General features: G+C 40.4%; 1 protein-coding gene across 5 annotated transcripts in view; it reads left to right on the top strand.

Annotated features, from left to right (window-relative positions):
* Positions 1-25,575, top strand: part of RANBP17 (RAN binding protein 17) — a 372,874-nt gene that overhangs the window by 73,006 nt on the left and 274,293 nt on the right. For all 5 annotated transcript variants that reach the window (XM_055421802.2, XM_055421801.2, XM_088827772.1 and 2 more), the window contains one exon: positions 7,649-7,754. In XM_055421802.2, coding sequence (XP_055277777.2) covers positions 7,649-7,754 — 106 coding nt within the window. The remainder of the gene's footprint in view (positions 1-7,648; positions 7,755-25,575) is intronic.

Here is a 25,575-nt window from a genome sequence, read left to right as displayed (position 1 = left end):
TGTTTTAGGCCCTGGATATGCAATAGACAACCAAACAGAAACAGTAAAGGCTGCCATGCAATTTATGTTCTATTGGAATAGACAGATAACAAAGCAAGATAAATAATAAAATATATTTTGTTAGAAAGTGATAAGTGCTAAAATTTTTAAAAAATATTAAATCAGGAAAGGGGAATACGAAATGTTAGCAGATTATGTTCTGTAATTAGGTGACATCTTTGGCCGGCATCACCTAAATGACTCTTTACTCTAAAGTCTTCTGTCTTTGCTGGGATGTTTGATGAATGAGCTATAGCTGGTCATTTCTGTCTCCATTAAGTCTCTCTACATCGCTAACCTTTTAATAGTATGATGGTCTCACGGTATATGGTCTTCTTACATGGTAAATGGCTTCCTCTCAGTGAAAATTCCCTGAGAGCCTCGAGGAAGCTGCCAGTTCTCTAAAGACTAAGCCCAGTACTGGAATAAATGTCACTTCTGCAATATTCTGTTAGTTAAAGTCCAGCCCAGACTTACAAAGGATTGAAAAAATAGACCCACTTCTTAATGGTAATTGCATACATGGAGGGAAGGAATCAATGATGGGTATCTTGAAGTCATGGGCTCCCAGGTGGTGCAGTAGTAAAGAATCTGCCTGCCAAGCAGGAGACCTGGATTCAGTCCCTGGGTCTGGAAGATCCCCTGGAGGAAATGGCAACCCACGTCAGTATTCTTGCTTGGGAGATCCCGTGGGCAGAGGAGCCTGGTGGGCTACAATCAATGTGGTCACATAAGATTTGGACATAACTGAGCAACTAAGCAGCACTAGCAGCATCTTGAAGAAATGCTATCATACTCTAGGTATTGAAAATTGATAGGATAACTGTGTAAGGCCTGACTGAAAAGGTGAATCCAAAGTGAGACTAGTCAACATGGTTGTGTCTTTTTCCAGTTATATTAAAATGTATGCAGATAGACAAAAGAGTAGATGGGGTATTGGATTTAAACAGTTATGGTTTTGTAAGTTGAGAATGTGGAGGAAGACAGAAATTGACCTATTCAGGACAGATTATAATGATTGACAACAGAACTGAATATAGGTAAGCAGGTTAGAGAAGACATGAAGGGTATAAGAAAGTGAAAAAAATGACAAATCCCAAAAAACTATTACAACTAATATAAGAGTAGCAAAGTTGCAGAATACAAGATCAGTAAGTAAAAATCAACAGTGGGTTTATATATTAGCAATGAACAATCAAAATTAAGTGAGGCCTACTTACAATAGCATGAAAAAGAATAAAATACTTAGGCACAAACTTTGCAAAAGTGTTAAATCTTGTACACTGTAAAATGTTATTAAAAGAAATCAAAGATCTAAATAAGTTGGAAGACATTGTGGTCATGGTTCAGAAGACGATATTGTTTAGAATGATTCCTCAAATTGACCTACAGAGTCAATGTAATCTCTGTCAAAATCCCAGCTGGCTTCTTTGCAGGAATTGACAAGCTGATCCTTAAATTGATGTGGAAATCCAGGAGACCCAGTATATCCAAAATAATTTTGGAAAAAAATGAAGTTGAAAGAGTCATACTGCCTTATTTCAAAATTTACCGCAGAGCAGCAGTAATCAAGACAGTGTGGCATTGGTGTAAAGGTAGACACTAGATCAACGATGTATAATTGAGAGTTCAGGTAATAAATGCTCCAGTTTGTAATCAGGTGACATGGCGTTGGTGTAAAGGTAGACACTGGATCAACGATGTATAATTGAGAGTTCAGGTAATAAATGCTCCAGTTTGTAATCAAGTGACATGGCCTTGGTGTAAAGGTAGACACTAGATCAACGATGTATAATTGAGAGTTCAGGTAATAAATGCTCCAGTTTGTAATCAGGTGATTTTTGATTGGGATGAGAAGACAGTTCAATGACAAAGGGATTGTCTTTTCAACAAATGATGCATGGACAGCTGAATGTCCACACGCAAAAGAATGAAGTTGGACCCCTATGTCCCACAATACACAAATCAAAATGAATCACAGACCTAAATGTAAGAGTTAAAGCTATGAAACTCTTAGAAGAAAATGTAGAACTAAATCTTTATGACTGGATTGGGTAGTGGTTCTTTAGATTTGATATCAAAAGCTGAAATATTGAAAGAAAAACTAGCAGTTTTGTACCACATGAAAATTATACATTTCTCTGCTTCAAAGGACACCATCAAGAAAATGAAAAAAACCCACAGAATGGGAGAACATGTTTGCTAATCACATATCTGACAAGGAACTTGTATCAAGAATATATAAAGAACTCTTGCAACTCAATAAATAAAAAGATAAATAGCCCAATTTTAAAATGAGCAAAGAATTTAAATAGACATTTCTTCAAAGAAGACTTAAAAAAGGCCAGTAAGCACATGGAAAAGGCTCAGCATTGTTGGTCATTAGGGGAAGGCACATCAGAATTACAAGATACCACTTTATACTCACTAGGAGAGATAAAAAGATAGGTAGCACAAAGTATTGGCAAGGATTTGGAGAAGTTGGACTTTAATACTTTCCTGGTGGGAATGTAAAATGATACAGCTCCTTTGGAAAGTAGTTTGGTAGTGCCTCAGAAAGTTAAAATACAGGTTTTATATGACCCGCCAATTCCAATTCTTGATATGAATCCCAACTCTTGATATGAAGAGACATGAAAACATATCTACATTAAAAACTCTACGCAAATGTTCGTAGAAGCATTATTTACAAAGCCAAAATGTGAAAACAGCCCAAGTGTCCATCAACTTTTGAATGGGCATATAAAATGTGATATATCCCCAAAATGGAATGTTATTTGAACATAAAAACAATTGCAGTCCCAATACAGGAAGCTGTAACATGGTTGATCCTTGCACGTTATACTAAGTGAAAGGAGATAGTCACAAAGATCACACTGTCTGAGTTCATCTGTATGAAACAGAATGGAAAAAATCCAAGGAGGCGTAAAGTAGATTAGTGGTTGCTTGGTTCCTTAGGGCTGTGGGGGTGGGGAGCGGTACAGAATAAGATTTCAAGAGGGATGGATATGTTCTAAAGCTAGAATGTGGTAGTGATTGCATGACCCTGTGAATTCATTCAAAAACATTGAATCATATACTTGAAGTGGATGAATTGTATGTGAATATATTTCAGTAAAGTTGTTTAGGTGTTCAAGTGATTGTAGTTTCCTAACAGAACAAAGGATTGTTGGGAGTTGGAAGATTCATCTTTGTAGATAATTAAAAAAATTGTTACCAGTTACGATAAAAATAATGTTGGAAAGAATGACAATGGACCAGCAACTAACATATTCAAAAGATAAGAAGTAATAACTCAGAGTAGATAGTTGCATTAAGAAAGATAATTTAGTACTACGATGACACAAGATGTAAAGCTGAGTGCTTTTACAATGGAGAGGAAGAATGTTCTGGAAGTAAAAATGAGGACCATCAACTGAACAGCTGGGTTTGAGGCCCAAGTTACCAGAGTTGCAAAAGAGAAATCAGCTGCCACTTGAGAGGGTCCACAGAAGTGAGGTCATCAAAGAAGAGCATTATGTTGTTAATAGGCTTTAATATTGATCATGAAACACATCTCAGCTGCATCTTGGTAACTTGCTGTCAGTTTCCTACATGGGCCTTTTTTCTTTACTTTTTTGCCCACTAATTTTACAATTCTTGAAGCTTGAGTTTGTTTTATAAATTACTTGATCAGGGTAGTGTTCTGTGTTTACATTGCTAATATAAAGGCTGCATACTTGGTCAGTTATGACTTATTCATGGTTTTGTGATAGATTAGGGGGTGTGGATACTTACCAGGTAAGATTTTCAAAACAGTTTCTTTTTTGGAAAATAGTTGGTTTGCTGTTAATTGCTTATAAAGATCTCAAGAATCTTGGTGAACCTGAGACATAGCTGAGTGGGTCTTAAGATGTACTGTGTCTGACCGAGCATTGCTCAGTAACTGCCTTCACTTTTGCGGCCACTCTCGGCCGCCGGGAAGGCTTGTGGGAACTGTGGGTGTTGCCATTGGTGCCGCTCTCGTCAAGTCATTTATTCCTTTGCTGCTTCTCCCCGTGAGGTTAATTTGGTCATCAAGCAATGTAATTTGCATAGTAAACATTTTGGATTTTTAAAATACAAAGGAGTAAATTTTTTACCATCTCTTATCTTCCAAGCCTGAGCAGTATTAAAAATAATGAGACTGGTACTATCATGACATGGACTGTTCAAAAAAAATACTGGTCATTGGATCATAGTTATACTTACTAACAGCCCTTGATGTTGACATTACATTTGGTGTTTTGTTATCAAATTTATGTTCATCAAGTCCTCATAGTAGATATTTTCTCCATTTTGCAGATGAAAACCCTAAAGCTTAAAGAGGTAAGACGCTTATGTAGAATCACATAGCATATTGGTAGAGCTGGGATTCATAGTTGTATCAGGATCTTAAATCTCATTTAAACTCTTCTACTGCCTTGATGAATTCCCCAGGTCGGTAGGTGCCCAGTATGCTACTGGAGCTCAGTGGAGAAATAACTATAGAAGGAATAAAGGGATGGAGCAAAAGAAAAACCAGTACCCAGTTGTGGATGTGACCAGTGATAGAAGCAAGGTCCGGTGCTGTAAAGAGCAATATTGCATAGGAACCTGGAATGTTAGGTCCATGAATCAAGGCAAGTTGGAAGTGGTCAAACAGGAGATGGCAAGAGTGAACGTCGACATTCTAGGAATCAGTGAATTAAAATGGACTGGAATGGGTGAATTTAACTCGGATGACCATTATATCTACTACTGTGGGCAGGAATCCCTTAGAAGAACTGGAGTAGCCATCATGCTCAACAAAAGAGTCTGAAATGCAGTACTTGGATGCAATCTCAAAAACGACAGAATGATTTCTGTTCGTTTCCAAGGCAAACCATTCAATATTACAGTAATCCAGGCCTATGCCCCAACCAGTAATGCTGAAGAAGCCGAAGTTAATCGGTTCTATGAAGACCTACAAGACCTTTTAGAACTAACACCCAAAAAAGATGTCCTTTTCATTATAGGGGACTGGAATGCAAAAGTAGGAAGTCAAGAAACACCTGGAGTAACAGGCAAATTTGGCCTTGGAGCACGGAATGAAGCAGGGCAAAGGCTAATAGAGTTTTGCCAAGAGAATGCACTGGTCATAGCAAACACCCTCTTCCAACAACACAAGAGAAGACTCTACACATGGACATCACCAGATGGTCAACACCGAAATCAGATTGATTATATTCTTTGCAACCAAAGATGGAGAAGCTGTATACAGTTAGCGAAAACAAGACCAGGAGCTGACTGTGGCTCAGATCATGAACTCCTTATTGCGAAATTCAGACTTAAATTGAAGAAAGTAGGGAAAACCACTAGACCATTCAGATATGACCTCAATCAAATCCCTTATGAATTATACAGTGGAAGTGAGAAATAGATTTAAGGGACTAGATCTGATTGATAGAGTGCCTGATGAACTCTGGACGGAGGTTCGTGACATTGTACAGGAGACAGGGACCAAGACCATCCCCATGGAAAAGAAATGCAAAAGAGCGAAATGGCTGTCTGAGGAGGCCTTACAAATAGCTGTGAAAAGAAGAGAGGTGAAAAGCAAAGGAGAAAAGGAAAGATATGAGCATCTGAATGCAGAGTTCCAAAGAATAGCAAGGAGAGATAAGAAAGACTTCCTCAGTGATCAATGCAAAGAAATAGAGGAAAACAACAGAATAGGAAAAACAAGAGACCTCTTCAAGAAAATTAGAGATTCCAAGGGAACATTACATGCAAAGATGGGCTCGATAAAGGACAGAAATGGTATGGACCTAACAGAAGCAGAAGATATTAAGAAGAGGTGGCAGGAATACACAGAAGAACTGTACAAAAAAGATCTTCACGACCAAGATAGTAACGATAACGTGATCACTGACCTAGAGCCAGACATCTTGGAATGTGAAGTCAAGTAGGCCTTAGAAAGCATCACTACTAACAAAGCTAGTGGTGGTGATGGAATTCCAGTGGAGCTATTTCAAGTCTTGAAAGATGATGCTGTGAAAGTGCTGCACTCAATATGCCAGCAGATTTGGAAAACTCAGCAGTGGCCACAGGACTGGAAAAGGTCAGTCTTCATTCCAATCCCAAAGAAAGGCAATACCAAAGAATGCTCAAACTACCTCACAGTTGCACTCATCTCACGCGCTAGTAAAGTCATGCTCAAAATTCTCCAAGCCAGGCTTCAGCAGTATGTAAACCGTGAACTCCCAGATGTTCAAGCAGGTTTTAGAAAAGGCAGAGGCACCAGAGATCAAATTGCCAACATCCGCTGGATCATGGAGAAAGCAAGAGAGTTTCAGAAAAAGATCTATTTCTGCTTCATTGACTATGCCAAAGCCTTTGACTGTGTGGATCACAATAAACTGTGGAACATTCTGAAAGAGATGGGAATCCCAGACCACCTGACCTGCCTCTTGAGAAACCTGTATGCAGGTCAGGAAGCAACAGTCAGAACTGGACATGGAACAACCGACTGGTTCCAAATAGGAAAAGGTGTACGTCAAGGTTGTATATTGTCACCTTGCTTACTTAACTTATATGCAGAGTACATCATGAGGAACGCTGGGCTGGAAGAAGCACAAGCTGGAATCAAGATTGCCGGGAGAAATATCAATAACCTCAGATATGCAGATGACACTACCCTTATGGCAGAAAGTGAAGAGGAACTCAAAAGCCTCTTGATGAAAGTGAAAGAGGAGAGTGAAAAGGTTGGCTTGAAGCTCAACATTCAGAAAACAAAGATCATGGCATCTGGTCCCATCACTTCATGGGAAATAGATGGAAAAACAGTGGAAACAGTGTCAGACTTTATTTTTTTGGGCTCCAAAATCACTGCAGATGCTGATGGCAGCCATGAAATTAAGACGCTTGCTCCTTGGAAAGAAAGTTAAGACCAACCTTGATAGTATATTAAAAAGCAGAGACATTACTTTGCCAACCAAGGTCCGTCTAGTCAAGGCAATGGTTTTTCCCGTGGTCATGTATGGATGTGAGAGTTGGACTGTGAAGAAAGCTGATCGCCGAAGAATCGATGCTTTTGAACTGTGGTGTTGGAGAAGACTCTTGAGAGTCCCTTATACTGCAAGGAGATCCAACCAGTCCATTCTAGAGGAGATCAATCCTGGATGTTCATTGGAGGGACTGATGCTAAAGATGAAGCTGCAATACTTTGGCCACCTCATGCGATGAGTTGACTCACTGGAAAAGACTCTGATGCTGGGAAAGGTTGGCGGCGGGAGGAGAAAGGGACGACGGAGAATGAGATGGCTGGATGGCATCACCGACTCTGTGGACATGAGTTTGAGTGTACTCCGGGAGTTGGTGATGGACAGGGAGGCCTGGCGTGCTGTGATTCATGGGGTCGCGGAGAGTCGGACACGACTGAGCGACTGAACTGAACTGAACTGAACTGCCTTGATGAACTTGATGAAAACCAACTCCACTCTGTGTTAGGAACTAAATTCACAGTTTATCACTAGTTTGGAAGAAATTTTGCTCATTTTAGAATATTCTAAAAAATAAGCTTTGTTTCTATCTAAACTTTGTTTCTTTCTAAACTCTTCTTTTTATGTATTAGGACGTCTTGCCTGGCTGGTATACTTAGTTGGAACAGTTGTTGGAGGAAGATTAACATATACCAGTACAGATGAACATGATGCTATGGATGGAGAATTATCTTGTCGGTAAGTAGTAGCCATATAATTTACAGAAGTTTCCTAAGTACTTAGAAATTTAGTTATTGAGCTAGTACTATAAGCTCAAGAATTTTGGACTTGGCCTTTTAGGCAAGGTATTATTTTCCTTTCTATTGATGAGAAAACCAGGGCTTCGAGCTTAAGTGATTTGTAGGAGTCATATCAATGATAAATAGTACAGGCAAATATATTCATATGAATAATATGAGTGAGCTGGTTTTCCATATATTGTAATTCATTTTTAATAATGTATTTCTTTTTAAAATTGGTTAGTTTGTGTGTGTTGGGCTTGTCGCTGTGTGGACTTGTTTCTGGGCGAATGGGGGCTGCTCTTCAGTTGTGGTGAGTGGGCTCTCACTGTGGTGGCTCCTCTTGCTGCAGAGCACAAGCTCTAGGGTGCACGTGCTCCAGTAGTTGCGGCACGTGGCCTGGTGCAGCTCCCTGTGGCACACAGACTTAGTTGCTCTGCAGCATGTGGGATCTTCCTGGATCAGGGGTTGAACATGTGTCTCCTGCATTGGCAAGTGGATTCTTTACCACTGAGCCACAGGGAAGCCCAATGTCTTTCTTTATAACAAAATAATACATATTTTTCTGAATGCTTTATAAAGTTTCAATAAAAAGTTACATATTAATTTGAAGATAACGACTGTCATTTGGTAAAGATCTTTGAGTTTTTTTAATTGATATTTGAAAGTTATATATACTATGTGTATATACTATGTATCTTTTTCAACTTTTTTTTAACAAAAATTATACTTAAATATTATAAAGTAAAATGGGGATACTAGTACTGATAATTAATAATAACCCAGGAGAAAGGAGTAGTGACCCACGAGAGACTGACCCGGATTGCCTGTGAGTGTCTAGGAGTCTCCAGCAGAGGCGGGGGTTGGCAGTGGCCTGCCCTGTGGTCGGGGGCACTGACTGCGGCAGTCCGGGCACGGCACATCGTTAAGGAGGTCACTGCTACCTTCCTTCAGTTCAGCTCAGTTCAGCTGCTTATTGTGTTGAACTCTGCAACCCCACCGACTGCAGCACACCAGGCTTCCCTTCAGTTCAGTTCAGCTCAGTTCAGTCGCTCAGTCGTGTCCGACTCTCAGCGACCCCATGAACCACAGCACGCCAGGCCTCCCTGTCCATCACCAACTCCCGGAGTCCACAGAGTCGGTGATGCCATCCAGCCATCTCATTCTCTGTCGTCCCCATCTCCTCCTGTCCCCAATCCCTCCCAGCATCAGAGTCTTTTCCAGTGAGTCAACTCGTCGCATGAGGTGGCCAAAGTATTGGAGTTTCAGCTTCAGCATCAGTCCTTATTGATCTCCTCTAGAATGGACTGGTTGGATCTCCTTGCAGTCCAAGGGACTCTCAAGAGTCTTCTCCAACACCACAGTTCAAAAGCATCAATTCTTCAGCGATCAGCTTTCTTCACAGTCCAACTCTCACATCCATACGTGACCACAGGAAAAACCATAGCGTTGACTAGATGGACCTTGGTTGGCAAAGTAATATCTCTGCTTTTTAATATGCTATCTAGGCTGGTCATAACTTTCCTTCCAAGGAGTAAGAGTCTTTTAATTTCATGGCTGCAGTCAGCATCCGCAGTGATTTTGGAGCCCAAAAAATAAAGTCTGACACTGTTTCCACTGTTTCCCCATCTATTTCCCAAGAAGTGATGGGACCAGATGCCATGATCTTCGTTTTCTGGATGTTGAGCTTCCAGCCAACCTTTTCACTCGCCTCTTTCACTTTCATCAAGAGGCCTTTGAGTTCCTCTTCACTTTCTGCCATAAGGGTGGTATCATCTGCATATCTGAGGTTATTGATATTTCTCCCGGCAATCTTGATTCCAGCTTGTGCTTCTTCCAGCCCAGCGTTCCTCATGATGTACTCTGCATATAAGTTAAATAAGCAGGGTGACAATATACAACCTTGACGTACTTCTGTTCTTTGGAACCACTCTGTTGTTCCATGTCCAGTTCCTTCACCAATTCCCGGAGCTTGCTCAAACTCATGTCCATCGAGTCAGTGATGCCATCCAGCCATCTCACCCTCTGTCATCCCCTTATCCTCCTTCCTTCAATCTTTCGCAGCATTAGGGTCTTTTCCAGTGGTCACTTCTTCGCATCAGTTGGCCAAAGTATTGGAGTTTCAGCTTCAGCATCAGTCCTTCCAATATATTCATGACTGATTTCCTTTATTTTTTTTTCTTTTTTTTTTATTGGAGGCTAATTGTTTTTCAATATTAAATGGTTGGTTTTGCCATACATTGACATCAATCCGCCCCAGGTGCACATGAGTTCCCCCCTTCCACCTCCCTCCTCCCTTTATCCTCCCTCTGGGTCATCCCCGCACACCAGCCCCGAGCATCCTGTAACATGCATCGACCCTGAACTGGTGATTCGTTTCACATATGACAACATACATGTTTCAATGCCATTCTCCCAAATCATCCCAACCTCACCCTCTCCCACAGAGTCCCAAAGACTGTTCTATACATCTGTGTCTCTTTTGCTGTCACGTATACAGGGTTATCATTTGCATCTTTCTAAATTCCATATATATGCATTAGTATACTGTATTGGTGTTTTTCTTTCTGGCTTACTTCACTCTGTATAATAGGCTCCAGTTTCATCCACCTCATTAGAACTGATGCAAATGCATTCTTTTTAATGGCTGAGTAATACTGCATTGTGTATATGTACCACAGCTTTCTTATCCATTCATCTGCAGATGGACATCTAGGTTGCTTCCATGTCCTGGCTATTATAAATCAACATTGGAGTACATGTGACTCTTTCAATTCTGGTTTCCTCAGTGTGTATGCCCAGGAGTGCGATTGCTGGATCATATGGCAGTTCTATTTCCAGCTTTTTGAGGAATCTCCACACTGTTCTCCATAGTGGTGGTACTAGTTTGCATTCATACCAACAGTGTAAGAGGGTTCCCTTTTCTCCACACCCTCTCCAGCGTTTATTGCTTGTAGACTTTTGGATAGCAGCCATTCTGACTGGCGTGAAATGGTATCTCATTGTGGTTTTGATTTGCATTTCTCTGATTATGAGGGACGTTGACCATTTTTCATGTGTTTGTTAGCCATCTGTATGTCTTCTTTGGAGAAATGTCTGTTTAGTTCTTTGGCCCATTTATTGATTGGGTCATTTATTTTTCTGGAATTTAGCTGAAGGAGCTGCTTGTATATTTTGGAGATTAATCCTTTATCAGTTGCTTCATTTGCGATTATTTTCTCCCATTCTGAAGGCTGTCTTTTCACCTTACTTATAGTTTCCTTTGCTGTGCAGAAGCTTTTGGTTTTAATTTTGTCCCATTTGTTTATTTTTGCTTTTATTTCCAATATTCTGGGAGGTGGGTCTTGGAGGATCCTGCTGTGATTTATGTCAGAGAGTGTTTTGCCTACGTTCTCCTCTAGGAGTTTTATAGAATCTGGTCTTACATTTAGCTCTCTAATCCATTTTGAGTTTATTTTGGTGTATGGTGTTAACAAGTGTTCTATTTTCATTCTTTTACAAGTGGCTGACCAGTTTTCCAAGCACCACTTATTAAAGAGACTGTCTTTTCTCCATTTTATATTCTTGCCTCCTTTGTCAAAGATAAGGTGTCCATAGGTGTGTGGATTTATCTCTGGGCTTTCTATTTTGTTCCATTGATCTATATTTCTGTCTATGCCAGTACCATACTGTCTTGATGACGGTGGCTTTGTAGTAGAGACTGAAGTCAGGCAGGATGATTCCCCCAGCTCCATTCTTCTTCCTCAAGATTGCTTTGGCTATTCGAGGTTTTTCGTATTTCCATACAAATTGTGAGATTATTTGTTCTAGTTCTGTGAAAAATATCGTTGGTAGCTTGATAGGGATTGCATTGAATGTATAAATTACTTTGGGTGGTATACTCATTTTTACAATATTTATTCTTCTAGTCCATGAACACGGTATATTTCTCCATCTATTAGTGTCCTCTTTGATTACTTTTACTAGTGTTTTATAGTTTTCTATGTACAAGTCGTTTGTTTCCTTAGGTAGATATATTCCTAAGTATTTAATTCTTTTTGTTGCAACAGTGAATGGAATAGTTTCCTTAATTTCTCTTTGTATTTTCTCATTATTAGTGTATAGGAATGCAAGGGATTTCTGTGTGTTGATTTTATATCCTGCAACTTTACTGTAATGATTGATTAGCTCTAGTAGTTTTCTGGTAGAGTCTTTAGGGTTTTCTGTGTAGAGGATCATGTCATCAGCAAACAGTGAAAGTTTTACTTCTTCTTTTCCAATTTGTATTCCTTTTATGTCTTTTTCTGCTCTGATTGCTGTAGCCAAAACTTCCAGAACTATGTTGAATAGTAGTGGTGAGAGTGGGTACCCTTGTTTTGTTCCTGACTTTAGGGGAAATGGTTTCAGTTTTTCACCATTGAGGATAATGTTTGCTGTGGGTTTGTCATGTATAGCTTTTATTATGTTGAGGTATGTCCCTTCTATTCCCACTTTCTGGAGGGTTTTTATCATAAATGAATGTTGAATTTTGTCGAAGGCTTTCTTTGCATCTATTGAGATAATCATATGATTTTTATTTTTCAGTTTGTTAATGTGGTGTATTACTCTTGCCTAGAAAATCCCATGGATGGAGGAGCCTGGTAGGCTGCAGTCCGTGGGGTCGCTAAAGGTCGGACACGACTGAGCGACTTCACTTTCACTTTTCACTTTCACACATTGGAGAAGGAAATGGCAACCCACTCCAGTGTTCTTGCCTGGAGAATCCTAGGGACGGGGGAGCCTGGTGGGCTTCCGTCTATGGGGTCACACAGAGTCGGACACGACTGAAGTGACTTAGCAGCAGCAGCAGCAATGTGGTGTAGTACGTTGATTGGTTTGCGGATATTGAAGAATCCCTGCATTCCTGGGATAAAGCCCACTTGGTCATGATGTATGATCTTCTTAATGTGTTGTTGGATTCTGACTGCTAGAATTTTGTTAAGGATTTTTGCATCTATCTTCATCAGTGATATTGGCTTGTAGTTTTCTTTTTTTGTGGAGTCTCTACCAGGTTTTGGGATTAGGGTGATGGTGGCCTCATAGAATGAGTTTGGAAGTTTCCCTTCCTCAGCAATTTTCTGGAAGAGTTTGAGTAGAATAGGTGTTAGCTCTTCTCTAAATTTTTGGTAGAATTCAGCTGTGAAGCCGTCTGGACCAGGGCTTTTGTTTGCTGGAAGATTTCTGATTACAGCCTCTAGTTCCGTGCTTGTGATGGGTCTGTTCAGATTATCTATTTCTTCCTGGTTCAGTTTTGGAAAGTTGTACTTTTCTAGGAATTTGTCCATTTCTTCCAGGTTATTCATTTTATTGCCATATAATTGCTGATAGTATTCTCTAATAATCCTTTGTATTTCTGTGTTGCCGGTTGTGATCTCTCCATTTTTATTTCTAATTTTATTGATTTGGTTCTTCTCCCTTTGTTTCTTGATGAGTCTGGCTAGTGGTTTGTCAATTTTATTTACCTTCTCAAAGAACCAGCTTTTGGCTTTGTTGATTTTTGCTATGGTCTCTTTTGTTTCTTTTGCATTTGTCTCTGCCCTAATTTTTATGATTTCTTTCCTTCTACTGACCCTGGGGTTCTTCATTTCTTCCTTTTCTAATTGCTTTTGATGTAGAGTTAGGTTATTTAGTTGACTTTTCTCTTGTTTCTTGAGGTGTGCCTGTATTGCTATGAACTTCCCCCTTAGCACTGCTTTTACAGTGTCCCAGAGGTTTTCGGTTGTTGTGTTTTCATTTTCATTCATTTCTATGCATATTTTGATTTCTCTTTTGATTTCTTCTATGATTTGTTCATTATTCAGCAGCGTGTTTTTCAGCCTCCATATGTTGACATTTTTAATAGTTTTTCTCCCATAATTGAGATCTAATCTTGCTGCATTGTGGTCAGAAAAGATGCTTGGAATGATTTCAATTTTTTTGAATTTACCAAGGCTAGATTTATGGCCCAGGATGTGATCTATCCTGGAAAAGGTTCTGTGTGCGCTTGAAAAAAAGGTGAAATTCATTGTTTTGGGGTGTAATGTCCTATAGAGATCTGTTAGTTCTAACTGGTCTATTGTATCATTTAAAGTTTGTGTTTCCTTGTTAATTTTCTGTTTAGTTGATATATCCATAGATGTAAGTGCGATATTAAAATCTCCTACTATTATTGCATTGTTGTTAATTTCCCCTTTCATACTTGTTAGTTTTTGTCTTACATATTGCAGTGCTCCTATGTTGGATGCATAAATATTTTTAATTGTTATATCTTCTTCTTGGATTGATCCTTTGATCATTATGTAGTTTACTTCTTTGTCTCTTTTCACAGCCTTTGTTTTAAAGTCTATTTTATCTGATATGAGTATTGCTACTCCTGCTTTCTTTTTGTGTCTATTTGCATGGAATATCTTTTTCCAGCCCTTCACTTTCAGTCTGTATGTGTCCCTCGTTTGGAAGTGGGTCTCTTGTAGACAACATATATGGGGGTCTTGTTTTTGTATCCATTCAGCAAGCCTTTGTCTTTTGGTTGGGGCATTCAACCCATTTACGTTTAAGGTAATTATTGGTAAGTATGATCCCATTGCCATTTTTTCTATTGCTTTGGGTTCGAGTTTATATACCCTTTCTGTGTTTCCTGTCTAGAGAAGATCCTTTAGCATTTGTTGGAGAGCTGGTTTGGTGATGCTGAATTCTCTCAGCTTTTGCTTGTCTGTAAAGCTTTTGATTTCTCCTTCATATTTGAATGAGATCCTTGCTGGGTACAGTAATCTGGGCTGTAGGTTATTTTCTTTCATCACTTTAAGTATGTCTTGCCATTCCCTCCTGGCCTGAAGTTTCTGTTGAAAGATCAGCTGTTATCCTTATGGGAATCCCCTTGTGTGTTATTTGCTGCTTTTCCCTTGCTGCTTTTAATATTTGTTCTTTGTGTTTGATCTTTGTTAATTTGATTAATATGTGTCTTGGAGTATTTCACCTTGGGTTTAACCTGTTGGGGACTCTCTGGGTTTCTTGGACTTGGGTGATTATTTCTTTCCCCATTTTAGGGATGTTTTCAACTATTATCTCCTCAAGTATTCTCTCATGGTCTTTCTTTTTGTCTTCTTCTTCTGGGACTCCTATGATTCGAATGTTGGAGCGTTTAACATTGTCCCAGAGGTCTCTAATATTGTCCTCATTTCTTTTAATTCGTTTTTCTTTTTTCCTCTCTGTTTCATTTATTTCTACAATTCTATCTTCTAGCTCGCTTATCCTGTCTTCTGCCTCTGTTATTCTACTGTTTGTTCCCTCCAGAGTGTTTCTGATCTCATCTATTGCATTATTCATTGTATATTGACTCTTTTTTATTTCCTCTAAGTCCTTATTAAACCTTTCTTCCATCTTCTCAATCCTTTTCTCCAGGTTATTTATCTGTAACTCCATTTTGCTTTCAAGATTTTGAATCATTTTCACCACCAAAATTCGAAATTCTTTATCAGGTAGATTCCCTGTATCTTCCTCTTTTGTTTGTGTTGGTGGGCATTTATCTTGTTTCTTTACTTGATGGGTATTTCTCTGCCTCTTCATCTTGCTTATATTGCTTTGCTTGGGGTGACCTTTCCCTCTTCTTGCAGTTTGTGGAGTTCTCTTTATTATGTAGTTTCCTCGCTGTGTGTGGGGTTGGACGGGTGACTTGTCAAGGTTCCCTGGTTAGGGAAGCTTGTGTTGGTGTTCTGGTGGGTGGAGCTGGATTTCTTCTCTCTGGAGTGCAATGAAGTGTCCAGTAATGAGTTATGAGATGTCATTGGTTTTGGAGTGACTTTGGGCAGCCTGTATATTGAAGCTAAGGGCTATTTTCCTGTGTTGCTGGAGAATTTGCGTGGTATGTCTTTCTCTGGAACATGTTGACTCTTGTGTGGTGCTTGGTTTTAGTGTAGGTATGGAGGCGTTTGATGAGCTCCTATCGATTAATGTTCCCTGGAGTCAGGAGTTCTCTGGTGTTCTCAGGATTCGGGCTTAAGCCTCTTGTCTCTGTTTTTCGGTCTTATTCTTGGAGTAGCCTCTAGACTTCTCTATCTGTCATTTCCAAGGTGTTCCCTCTCTTTTAGCTTCTGTTTCCTGGTCTCTTCAGTGTCTAATTTCCACCCTGATACTAGGGGGTGGGTGGACACTTTTTAAGGCTCAGTTGTTCAGTCCTGTTCTGGGAAGGGAGGAACGCTGCAGACAGATATCTCTGGCTTCTGTGGGTAGTGCTCGCAGTGTCTCGGCCACACTGGGTTTGCCCCCGCTCATGGCGTGTGTGCTGTCCCAGTCTACACTGCACAGGCTCTAGGTTGCTCTGCTGGGAACTGTCCGATGCCAGCGCTGGGTTGTATGCACTTCCCAGGTCTGAGCGGCTCAAGTTCAGGTTCTCGGGTACTCCACAAGGGCGCAGACTTGGTTGGACCTGCGTTTTGTGCCTTCCCTGGTCCGAGCAGCTCAGGTGACCAGGTGTTTGGCGAGTGGGGTCGCTGAGACTTATCGCCTCCCCAGTCCCTGCCACTCGGTTTTCTGGGCGTACAACTGGCGCACCTTCTCAGGCAGATATCGACCGGCCGGAGCCCAAGAAGTCTTGATTAGCAACAAAGCCTGCCTGCAGTTTGGTATCGGATGCCTTTCTGGGGCCGCGGTTGCCCCCTCCGGCTCTGGCTGCCCTCCCTTGCCTGTCTTGGCGGGGGGATGGGGGATGGGCCGACTGCAGCTGGCTCGCTCTGCTCAGTCCTTTGTTCTGTGAGCGGGGCTGGCGGAGTCTTAGGTTAGAGCTTTCCGCCTTTTTGTGGGGAAGCTATCCCAGTCTGCTTTGCTATCCCCAGTTCTCTCAGATTGCATTCAAGCCCAGTCCTCTCTCTAAGCAGTTCAGCCGGCTCCTCCCTGCCCAGCCCCAGCTTGCTAATGGCGTGTGCAGGCATCTGCGCTGCTTCTCCGCTGGGAGTTACTGTTTGGCGGGTAATCTGTGGGTTTTAATTATTTCTTTCTTTTTCCTCCCGGTTATGTGGCCCTCTGAGCTTCCAAGGCTTGCCACAGACTAGCCAGTGAAAGTGTTTCCTGGTGTTTGGAAACTTCTCTCTTTTTAAAGCCTCTCTTCCCAGGACGGAGCTCCGTCCTTACTTCTTTTGTCTCTTTTTTTATCTTTTATGTTTTTTCCTACCTCCTTTCGGAGACAATGGGCTGCTTTTCTGGGTGCCTGATGTCCTCTGTCAACATTCAGAAGTTGTTTTGTGGACTTTACTCCGCGTTCAAATGTTCTTTTGATTAATTTGTGGGGGAGAGAGTGGTCTCGCCATCCCTCCGCCATCTTGTTCCTTCTCCCCCTGATTTCCTTTAGGATTGACTAGTTTGATCTCCTTGCAGTTCAAGGGACTTCATTACCTCTACCATAGTTTGGTCTCAGGTCAAACAAAAGGGAGGGAACAGAGCCCTACCCATCAAGAGAAATTTGGATTAAAGATTTACTGAACATGGCCCCACCCATTAGAACAAGACCCAGTTTCCCCCTCAGTCAGTCTCTCCCATCGGGAAGCTTCCATAAGCCTCTTAGCATTATCCATCAGAGGGCACACAATCACATGAACCTCTCTCCATAGTTTCTTCAGGCACTCTCAAACGACAATCACAGGAGACTAATCAAAGTGACACAAGGACCTCAGCCTTGTCTCACTCGGTGAAACTATGAGCCATGCCGTACAGGAGCACACAAGACGGACGGGTCATGGTGGAGCGTTCTGATGAAATGTGATCCACTGGAGAAGGCAATGGCAAACCACTTCAGAATTCCTGCCTTGAGAACCCCATGAACAATATGAAAAGGCAAAAAGATATGACTGCTGCTGCTGCTGCTGCTAAGTCACTTCAGTTGTGTCCGACTCTGTGTGACCCCATAGATGAAAGCCCACCAGGCTCCCCCGTCCCTGGGATTCTCCAGGCAAGAACACTGGAGTGGGTTGCCATTTCCTTCTCCAATGTGTGAAAGTGAAAAGTGAAAGTGAAATTGCTCAGTTGTGTCCGACTCTTAGCGACCCCATGGACTACAGCCTACCAGGCTCCTCCATCCATGGGATTTTCTAGGCAAGAGTACTGGAGTGGCTTGCCATTGCCTTCTCCAAAAGATATGACACTGAAAGGTAAACTCCCCAGGTTGTTAGGTGCCCCATATGCTACTAGATATTGAATGGAGAAGTAACTGCAGAAAAAATGAACAGACAGAGCAAAAATGAAAACAGTGCCCAGTTGTGGATGTGACTGGTGATGCAAGTAAACTCCGATACTGTAAAGAGCAATACTGCATTGGAACCTGGAATGTTAGGTTCATGAATCAAGGTAAATTGGAAGTGGCCAAACAGGAGACAGCAAGAGTCAACGCCATTTTAGAAAATCAGTGAACTAAAATGGACTGGAATGGGTAAATTTAATTCAGTTGATCATTATATCTACGACTGTGGGCTCGAATCCCTTAGAAGAAATGGAGTAGTGCTCACAGTCAAGAAAGTCCAAAATGCAGTACTTGGGTGCATTCTCAAAAATGACAGAATGATCTCTGTATTTTTCCAAGGCAAACCATTCAGTATCACAGTAATCCAAGTCTATCCCCCAACCAGTAATCCTGAAGAAGCTGAAATTAAGTGGTTCTATGAAGATCTACAAGACCTTCCAGAACTAACAACCAAAGAAGATGTTCTATTCATCATAGGGGACTGGAGTGCAAAAGTAGGAAGTCAAGAGATACCTGGAGTAACAAGCAGATTTGGCCTAAGAGTACTAAATTAAGCAGGGCAAAGGCTAACGAGTTTTGCCAAGAGAACACACTGGTCATAGCAAACACCAACTTCCAACAACACAGGAGATGACTCTACACATGGACATCACCAGATGATCTATACTGAAATCAGATTGATTATATTCTTTGTAGCCAAAGATGAAGAATTTCTATACAGTTAGCAAAAACAAGACTGGGAGTTGACTGTGTCTCAGATCATGAACTCCTTATTGCCAAATTCAGACTTAAATTGAAGAAAGTAGGGAAAACCACTAGACCATTCAGGTATGACCTAAATCAAATCCATTACAATTATACAGAAGTGACAATAGATTCCAGGGATTAAATCTGATAGAGTGCCTGAAGAACTATGGATGGAGGTTTGTAACATTGTACAGGAGACAAGGATCAAGACCATCCCCAAGAAAAAGAAATGCAAAAAGGCAAAATGGTTGTCTGAGGAGGCCTTACAAATAGCTGAGAAAAGAAGAGAAGCTAAAGGCAAAGGAGAAAAGGAAAGATATACCCATTTGAATGCAGAGTTCCAAAGAATAGCAAGGAGGGACAAGAAAGCCTTCCTCAGTGATCAGTGCAAAGAAATAGAGGAAAACAATAGAATGGGAAAGACTAGAGATCTCTTCAAGAAAATTAGAGATACCAGGGGAATATTTTATGCAAAGATGGGCACAATAAAGGACAGAAACGGTATGGACCTAACAGAAGCAAAATATATTAAGAAGAGGTGGCAAGAATATATAGAAGAACTACACAAAAATGATCTTCATGATGCAGATAACCACGATAGTGTGATCGCTCACCTTGAGCCAGACATCCTGGATTGTGAAGTCAAGTGGGCCTTAGGAAGCATCACTAGGAACAAAGCTAGTGGAGGTGATGAAATTCCAGCTGAGCTATTTCAAATCCTAAAAGATGATGCTGTGAAAGTGCTGCATTGAATATACCAGCAAATCTGGAAAACACAGCAATTGCCACAGGACTGGAAAAGGTCAGTTTTCATTCCAATCCCAAAGAAAGGCAATGCCAAAGAATGCTCAAACTACTGCACAATTGCACTCATCTCATATGCTAGCAAAAGCTCAAAGATAGAAGGCAGGAGGAAAAGAGGACGACAGAGGATAAGATGTTTGTATGGCATCACGGACTCGATGGACATGAATTTGAGCAAACTCGGAGTTGGTGATGGACAGAGAAGCCTGGTGTGCTACGGTCTATGGGGTAGCAAAGAGTCAGACACTGAACCGAACTGAACTGAGTACTGATGATAGTATCTAATTCATTTTGGGCCATTGGAAGGATTAAATGAGTTAATAATTTTAAAGTGCTTAGGGCAATACCTGGAAAATAGTAAGCACTGTATTACCAAAAGAAAATCCAGAACAATTCTTTTTTAAAAAATCAAATATTATATTATGAACATTTTACCCATATATTAAGTAAAAAATGAAATAGAAATTGTTAGTTGCTCAATATCCTAAGCTATACTGTAATTTAAATATCCTTGCTTTGGGAATTTTAGGTTTTTTCTCAGTTTTGCCTTATTACAAAGGTGAATATTATTTCAGCTGTATCTTTATGTAAATCAAAATAATTTTATTAGAGTTATATCCTAAAAGCTGAGTAGCTGGTTAAATAGTATACATATGGCACTTTAAATGCTCAGTACACATCACCACATGGCCTTCTTGGAAAGTACCGGTTTATCCTCTGAACCCAAAGGCTATGAGAGGTTATGATTTTTTTCCTGCAGTTGAACAATAGGTAGTAGGATTCTTATCTTTTCCAACTAATGTCTCGTTTTTATTTGTATTTCCTTGTTTAGAAGTGATATCAGACATTCTTTTCCATTCCTTTTCTTGCCATTTCTATTTTTCTTTATGCTTTTTTGTTATATTTAGATTGTATCATTCATTTGGTTTTCTTTTATGATTATCTTTCCTAATTTATTCATAATTACTCAATATATATCAGTATATATCAAAGATTGTAATATTTTGCTATTCATTTTGAATATGTCTTCTGTATATATTTTAATGTTTTAGAAATTTCTTTTTTACTGGCTTTAAAATGTTTATATTCCTGGAGAAGGCAATGGCTACCCACTCCAGTATTCTTACCTAGAGAATATCATGGACAGAGGAGAGAGAGCCTGGTGGGGTACAGTCGATCAGATTGCAAAGAGTTGGACATGACTGAGAGACTAAACACACAAAATATTTATATATTAAAATCTGAATTTTGTTCTTTCATATTTTTAAAACATTAATTCATTGATTTGGCTGTGTCAGGTCTCAGTTGTGGCATGAGGGACTTTTAGTTGCATCATGCGAACTCTTAGTTGTAGCATGTGGAGTCTAAGTTCCCTGACCAGGGATCAAACCCAGACCCTGTATTGGAAGCATGGAATCTTAACCACTGGGCCACTAAGGAAGTCCCTCTCATATTGTTTTAATACTCACAGTTAGGAAGGTTGTGCTGTACCTGGATAGTAAAAATATTCACCTATATTTTTTCCTGGTTGTTTTACAATTTCAGCTTTTTATATTTAATTTTTAATATATTCAACATATATTTTGTTTTATATGCTTTTTTGAAAATTTCCAAGGTATTAACTAGTCAGTGTCAACTCCACTGTCTACCAGTTTAAAATGCCACTTAAATGTTCCTCAGAATTCTTATGTCTCTTTGTAGATGTTTCATTCTTTTCCACTGATCTTAGAAGTCTCTTCAGTTCAGTTCAGTTCAGTTCAGTCGCTCAGTCGTGTCCGACTCTCCGCGACCCCATGAATCACAGCACGCCAGGCCTCCCTATCCATCACCAACTCCCGGAGTTCACTCAAACTCATGTCCACAGAGTCGGTGATGCCATCCAGCCATCTCATTCTCTGTCGTCCCCTTCTCCTCCCGCCCCCAACCTTTCCCAGCATCAGAGTCTTTTCCAGTGAGTCAACTCATCGCATGAGGTGGCCAAAGTATTGCAGTTTCAGCTTTAGCATCAGTCCTTCCAATGAACACCCAGGATCGATCTCCCTTAGAATGGTCTGGTTGGATCTCCTTGCGGTACAAGGGACTCTCAAGAGTCTTCTCCAACACCACAGTTCAAAAGCATCAATTCTTCGGCGGTCAGCTTTCTTCACAGTCCAACTCTCACATCCATACATGACCACGGGAAAAACCATAGCCTTGACTAGACGGACCTTTGCTGGCAAAGTAATGTCTCTGCTTTTTAATATATTATCAAGGTTGGTCATAACTTTCCTTCCAAGGAGTAAGTGTCTTTTAATTTCATGGCTGCAGTCAGTATCTGCAGTGATTTTGGAGCCCCAAAAAATAAAGTTTTCCACTGTTTTTCCATCTATTTCCCATGAAGTAATGGGACCAGATGCCATGATCTTTGTTTTCTGAATGTTGAGCTTCAAGCCAACCTTTTCACTCTCCTCTTTCACTTTCATCAAGAGGCTTTTGAGTTCCTCTTCACTTTCTGCCATAAGGGTAGTGTCATCTGCATATCTGAGATTATTGATATTTCTCCCGGCAATCTTGATTCCAGCTTGTGCTTCTTCCAGCCCAGCGTTCCTCATGATGTACTCTGCATATAAGTTAAATAAGCAAGGTGACAATATACAGCCTTGATGTACTCCTTTTCCTATTTGGAACCAGTCTGTTGTTCCATGTCCAGTTCTGACTGTTGCTTCCTGACCTGCATACAGGTTTCTCAAGAGGCAGGTCAGGTGGTCTGGTATTCCCATCTCTTTCAGAATTTTCCACAGCTTATTGTGATCCACACAGTAGAAGTCTCTTGCTGCTGCTGCTGCTGCTAAGTCACTTCAGTCATGTCCGACTCTGTGTGACCCCACAGACGGCAGTCCACCAGGCCCCCCATCCCTGGGATTCTCCAGGCAAGAACACTGGAGTGGGTTGCCAAGTCTCTTAGTATATCATTATTACCTTACTATAGTCTTTAGTATGATTTTCTCCCTCATTATTATTTTTTTTATATACTCTTAAGTGTTTAATATATTTGTTGCCATTTTGAATAGAAATTTCTCATTTCATACCATTTATAACTTTTAAGCTATCTCATTTGAAACTATCTCAATTTGAATCTGAACAGAAAGTAAATATTTTATTTTTTCCTAAGATTCATTATTTCCAATATGAAACCACTTTAAAATATGAATAGGGACAGTCTGAAAATGATTTGTTTAATTTTAAACCAAGTGAATAATTTGCTTCTGTACCATATTTTAGTATAACATGACACGTTTAGTAAAGTGGGAATTAATTATAACTTTGGTATAATTATTTTGATTATTTTTTAAAGTTTTCATCATCAAACAGAAAGTTAACCAGTAGCACTATTTCCCTAAATATATATATATATATATATAACAGGAAATAAACAAAAGTGGTGTGTATTTGCCAAGTAGAAAATTTTAATTTTTTTCTTTAAGCAGCAAACATATTTATTTAGCTTTAAATAAGATTTACGTTCAGTGTGTATTCTCTAGAAAACAAAGCCTTAGGTGAAGTTTATCAGCTAATGTTTTGGGGGGAGTGGGGAAAAGGCTACATTTTCAGGGAAGAAAGAAGGAAGGAAAAGTGAGTGAGAAAATGAGAGAAAATAAATAGAATTAATACTCATTTTTTACAGATTCCATTTTTGCAGATTTGTGTACTTGCTAAAATTTGTTTGTTAACCACCAAATCAATACTCATGCCAGTGACTGTAGCCATGAAATTAAAAGGCACTTGCTCATTGGAAGGAAAGCTATGACAAACTTGAACAGCGTATTAAAAAGCGGAGACGTCAATTTGCTGACAAAGATCCATATAGTCAAAGCTGTGGTTTTTCTGGTAGTCATGTATGGATATGAGAGTTGGACCATAAAGAAGGATGAGTGCCAAAAAATTGATGTTTTCGAATTGTGGTGCTGGAGAAGACTCTTGAGAGTCCCTTGGGCAGCAAGAACATCAAACCAGTCCATCCTAAAGGAAATCAACTCTGGATTTTCATTGAAAGGACTCCAGTACTTTGGCCAACTGATGGAAAGAGCCAAGTCTTTTCATCGGAAAAGACCCTGATGCTGGTAATAACTTACGGTAAACGGTGTTGGTTTTGTGATCTCCGAAGAAGATTTAGCTTCAGGACCAGGGACCAGACTTGGTCACTCAAGAGCTTTTGTGTAACAGAGTTTTATTAAAGTATGAAGAGGGACAGAGGAAGCTTCTGATACAGACATCAGGAGGGGGACATACACTAGCTCCCTCGCGAGTCTCAGCAAGGGAGCTCTATGCTTTTTCAGCTGGTTATTACACCTGCTGCTGCTCGGTCGCTTCAGTCGTGTCCGCCTCTGCGACCCTATAGATGGCAGCCCATCAGGCGCCTCCGTCCCTGGGATTCTCCAGCAAGAACACTGGAGTGGGGTGCCATTGCCTTCTCCAGGTTATTACAGTAAATCAAAAGAATGTCTCAAGGTTGTAAAGGTCTTACCAGACCCACTCCCACAATATACATTTTAAGATAATAGTCAGAAGGTTCTCAAGAAGGAGAAACTTGTCCTCAAGCAGGATACATTTTTGTTATATAATCCTTCAGTTCAGTCGCTCAGTCGTGTCCGATTCTTTGCGACCCCATGAATCACAGCACGCCAGGCCTCCCTGTCCATCACCAACTCCCGGAGTTCACTCACACTCATGTCCATCGAGTCGGTGATGCCATCCAGCCATCTCATTCTCTGTTGTCCCCATCTCCTCCCATTAAGCTGAGTTGTTCTTGTTGTATAATCATCAGCTTTGGGCATAAAGAAAAAAATGTTTTATGTGACTAATACTAAGGAATGTAGGAAGAAAATGTTTGTCCTTTCCTTCTCCTGAGAATTCCCTACCCCTTTTCTCCTCCTTGAGAGCCCTAGACTCCTTTCTCCTCCTTGGGGACCCTGGACTTCTTGTCACCCTGCCTAGGAATTGACTCTCATTTCTCCCTTTTCTTTTAGGAGAATTATGTTGCCAAGGAAAAGGGGTGTCATTTTCATTCCATAATGACTTCCTGCTGTGATGGGGCATTGTCCCTAAATTGTTGAGGCAACATATTCTTCTAATCCTCATATTGAGGGTCTCTGATCCAGGGGCCCCAAGTAATAGTTGGAGGAGGCTGTGGCACTCATAGGAGCTTGAACAACCTTTTATAACGTAAAAGCTTTCAGACGATTAAAAACAAACCCCATTGTACAATTACAGATGTGAGGCAAGATAGTTATTAAACCAAGTTAAATCTCATAATCAAAATTAAAAGTTACGTTATGTCCATAGTTACATCAGTCCATCTTAGGATCGTTAGATGTCATCAGATAAAGAAGAGACATCACATAACAATTGTTGTTGGTGAAGGCGTTCGCAGAGTTGAAGAAAGTCCTTTTCTTGAAGTGGAGAAATCCACCATGTTAAGCCTTCAATTGATGAGGAAGTTGAAAAGCTGAGAGCTGAGTCACATAGTTAATTCTAAGGCTTCAAGATCTATGACAATATCTCTGCACAAAAACTATCTGTCATTGAGATAATCCCATTTTTGGGGGGCAGTTCGGGCCCTCATAAAAATATGGGTTAAACTTTAAACCAGCTGTCTTATATTTCCTGAATTAGCTTACACAGATGTCTCTTAATAATGTCATTAGCCTTTTCTACCTTTTCTGAAGATTGGGGTGTCCAGGAACAGTGTAAGCGATATAGTATTTCTAGAGCTATCGACACCCCTTGAGTTACAGCAGCTTTAAAGACGGAGCCATTGTCACTCTGAACTTTAGAGTTTAAGATCCCACTTACATGATGAGAAGTCGCTACAGTAAGATTTTGCCCGTTAGTAAACTTATGAGCTTTTGGCATTAGTGAAACAGTAGTAGCAATTACCCTTAAGGCATATGGCCTTAGCCTTTTTTTCAGTAAGGAACTAAACTCTGATCCTGTGGGCAAGCTCAAAGTTGGAGCCTGCAGAAGAGCA

This window comes from Moschus berezovskii, chromosome 18, assembly GCF_049115385.1.
Source record: "Moschus berezovskii isolate FMDL1 chromosome 18, NW_MosBer_1.0, whole genome shotgun sequence".
NCBI classification, from domain to species: Eukaryota; Metazoa; Chordata; class Mammalia; order Artiodactyla; family Moschidae; genus Moschus; species Moschus berezovskii.
The sequence above is the reverse complement of the archived record's forward strand: the minus strand, read 5'-3'. Positions and strand labels throughout refer to the sequence as shown.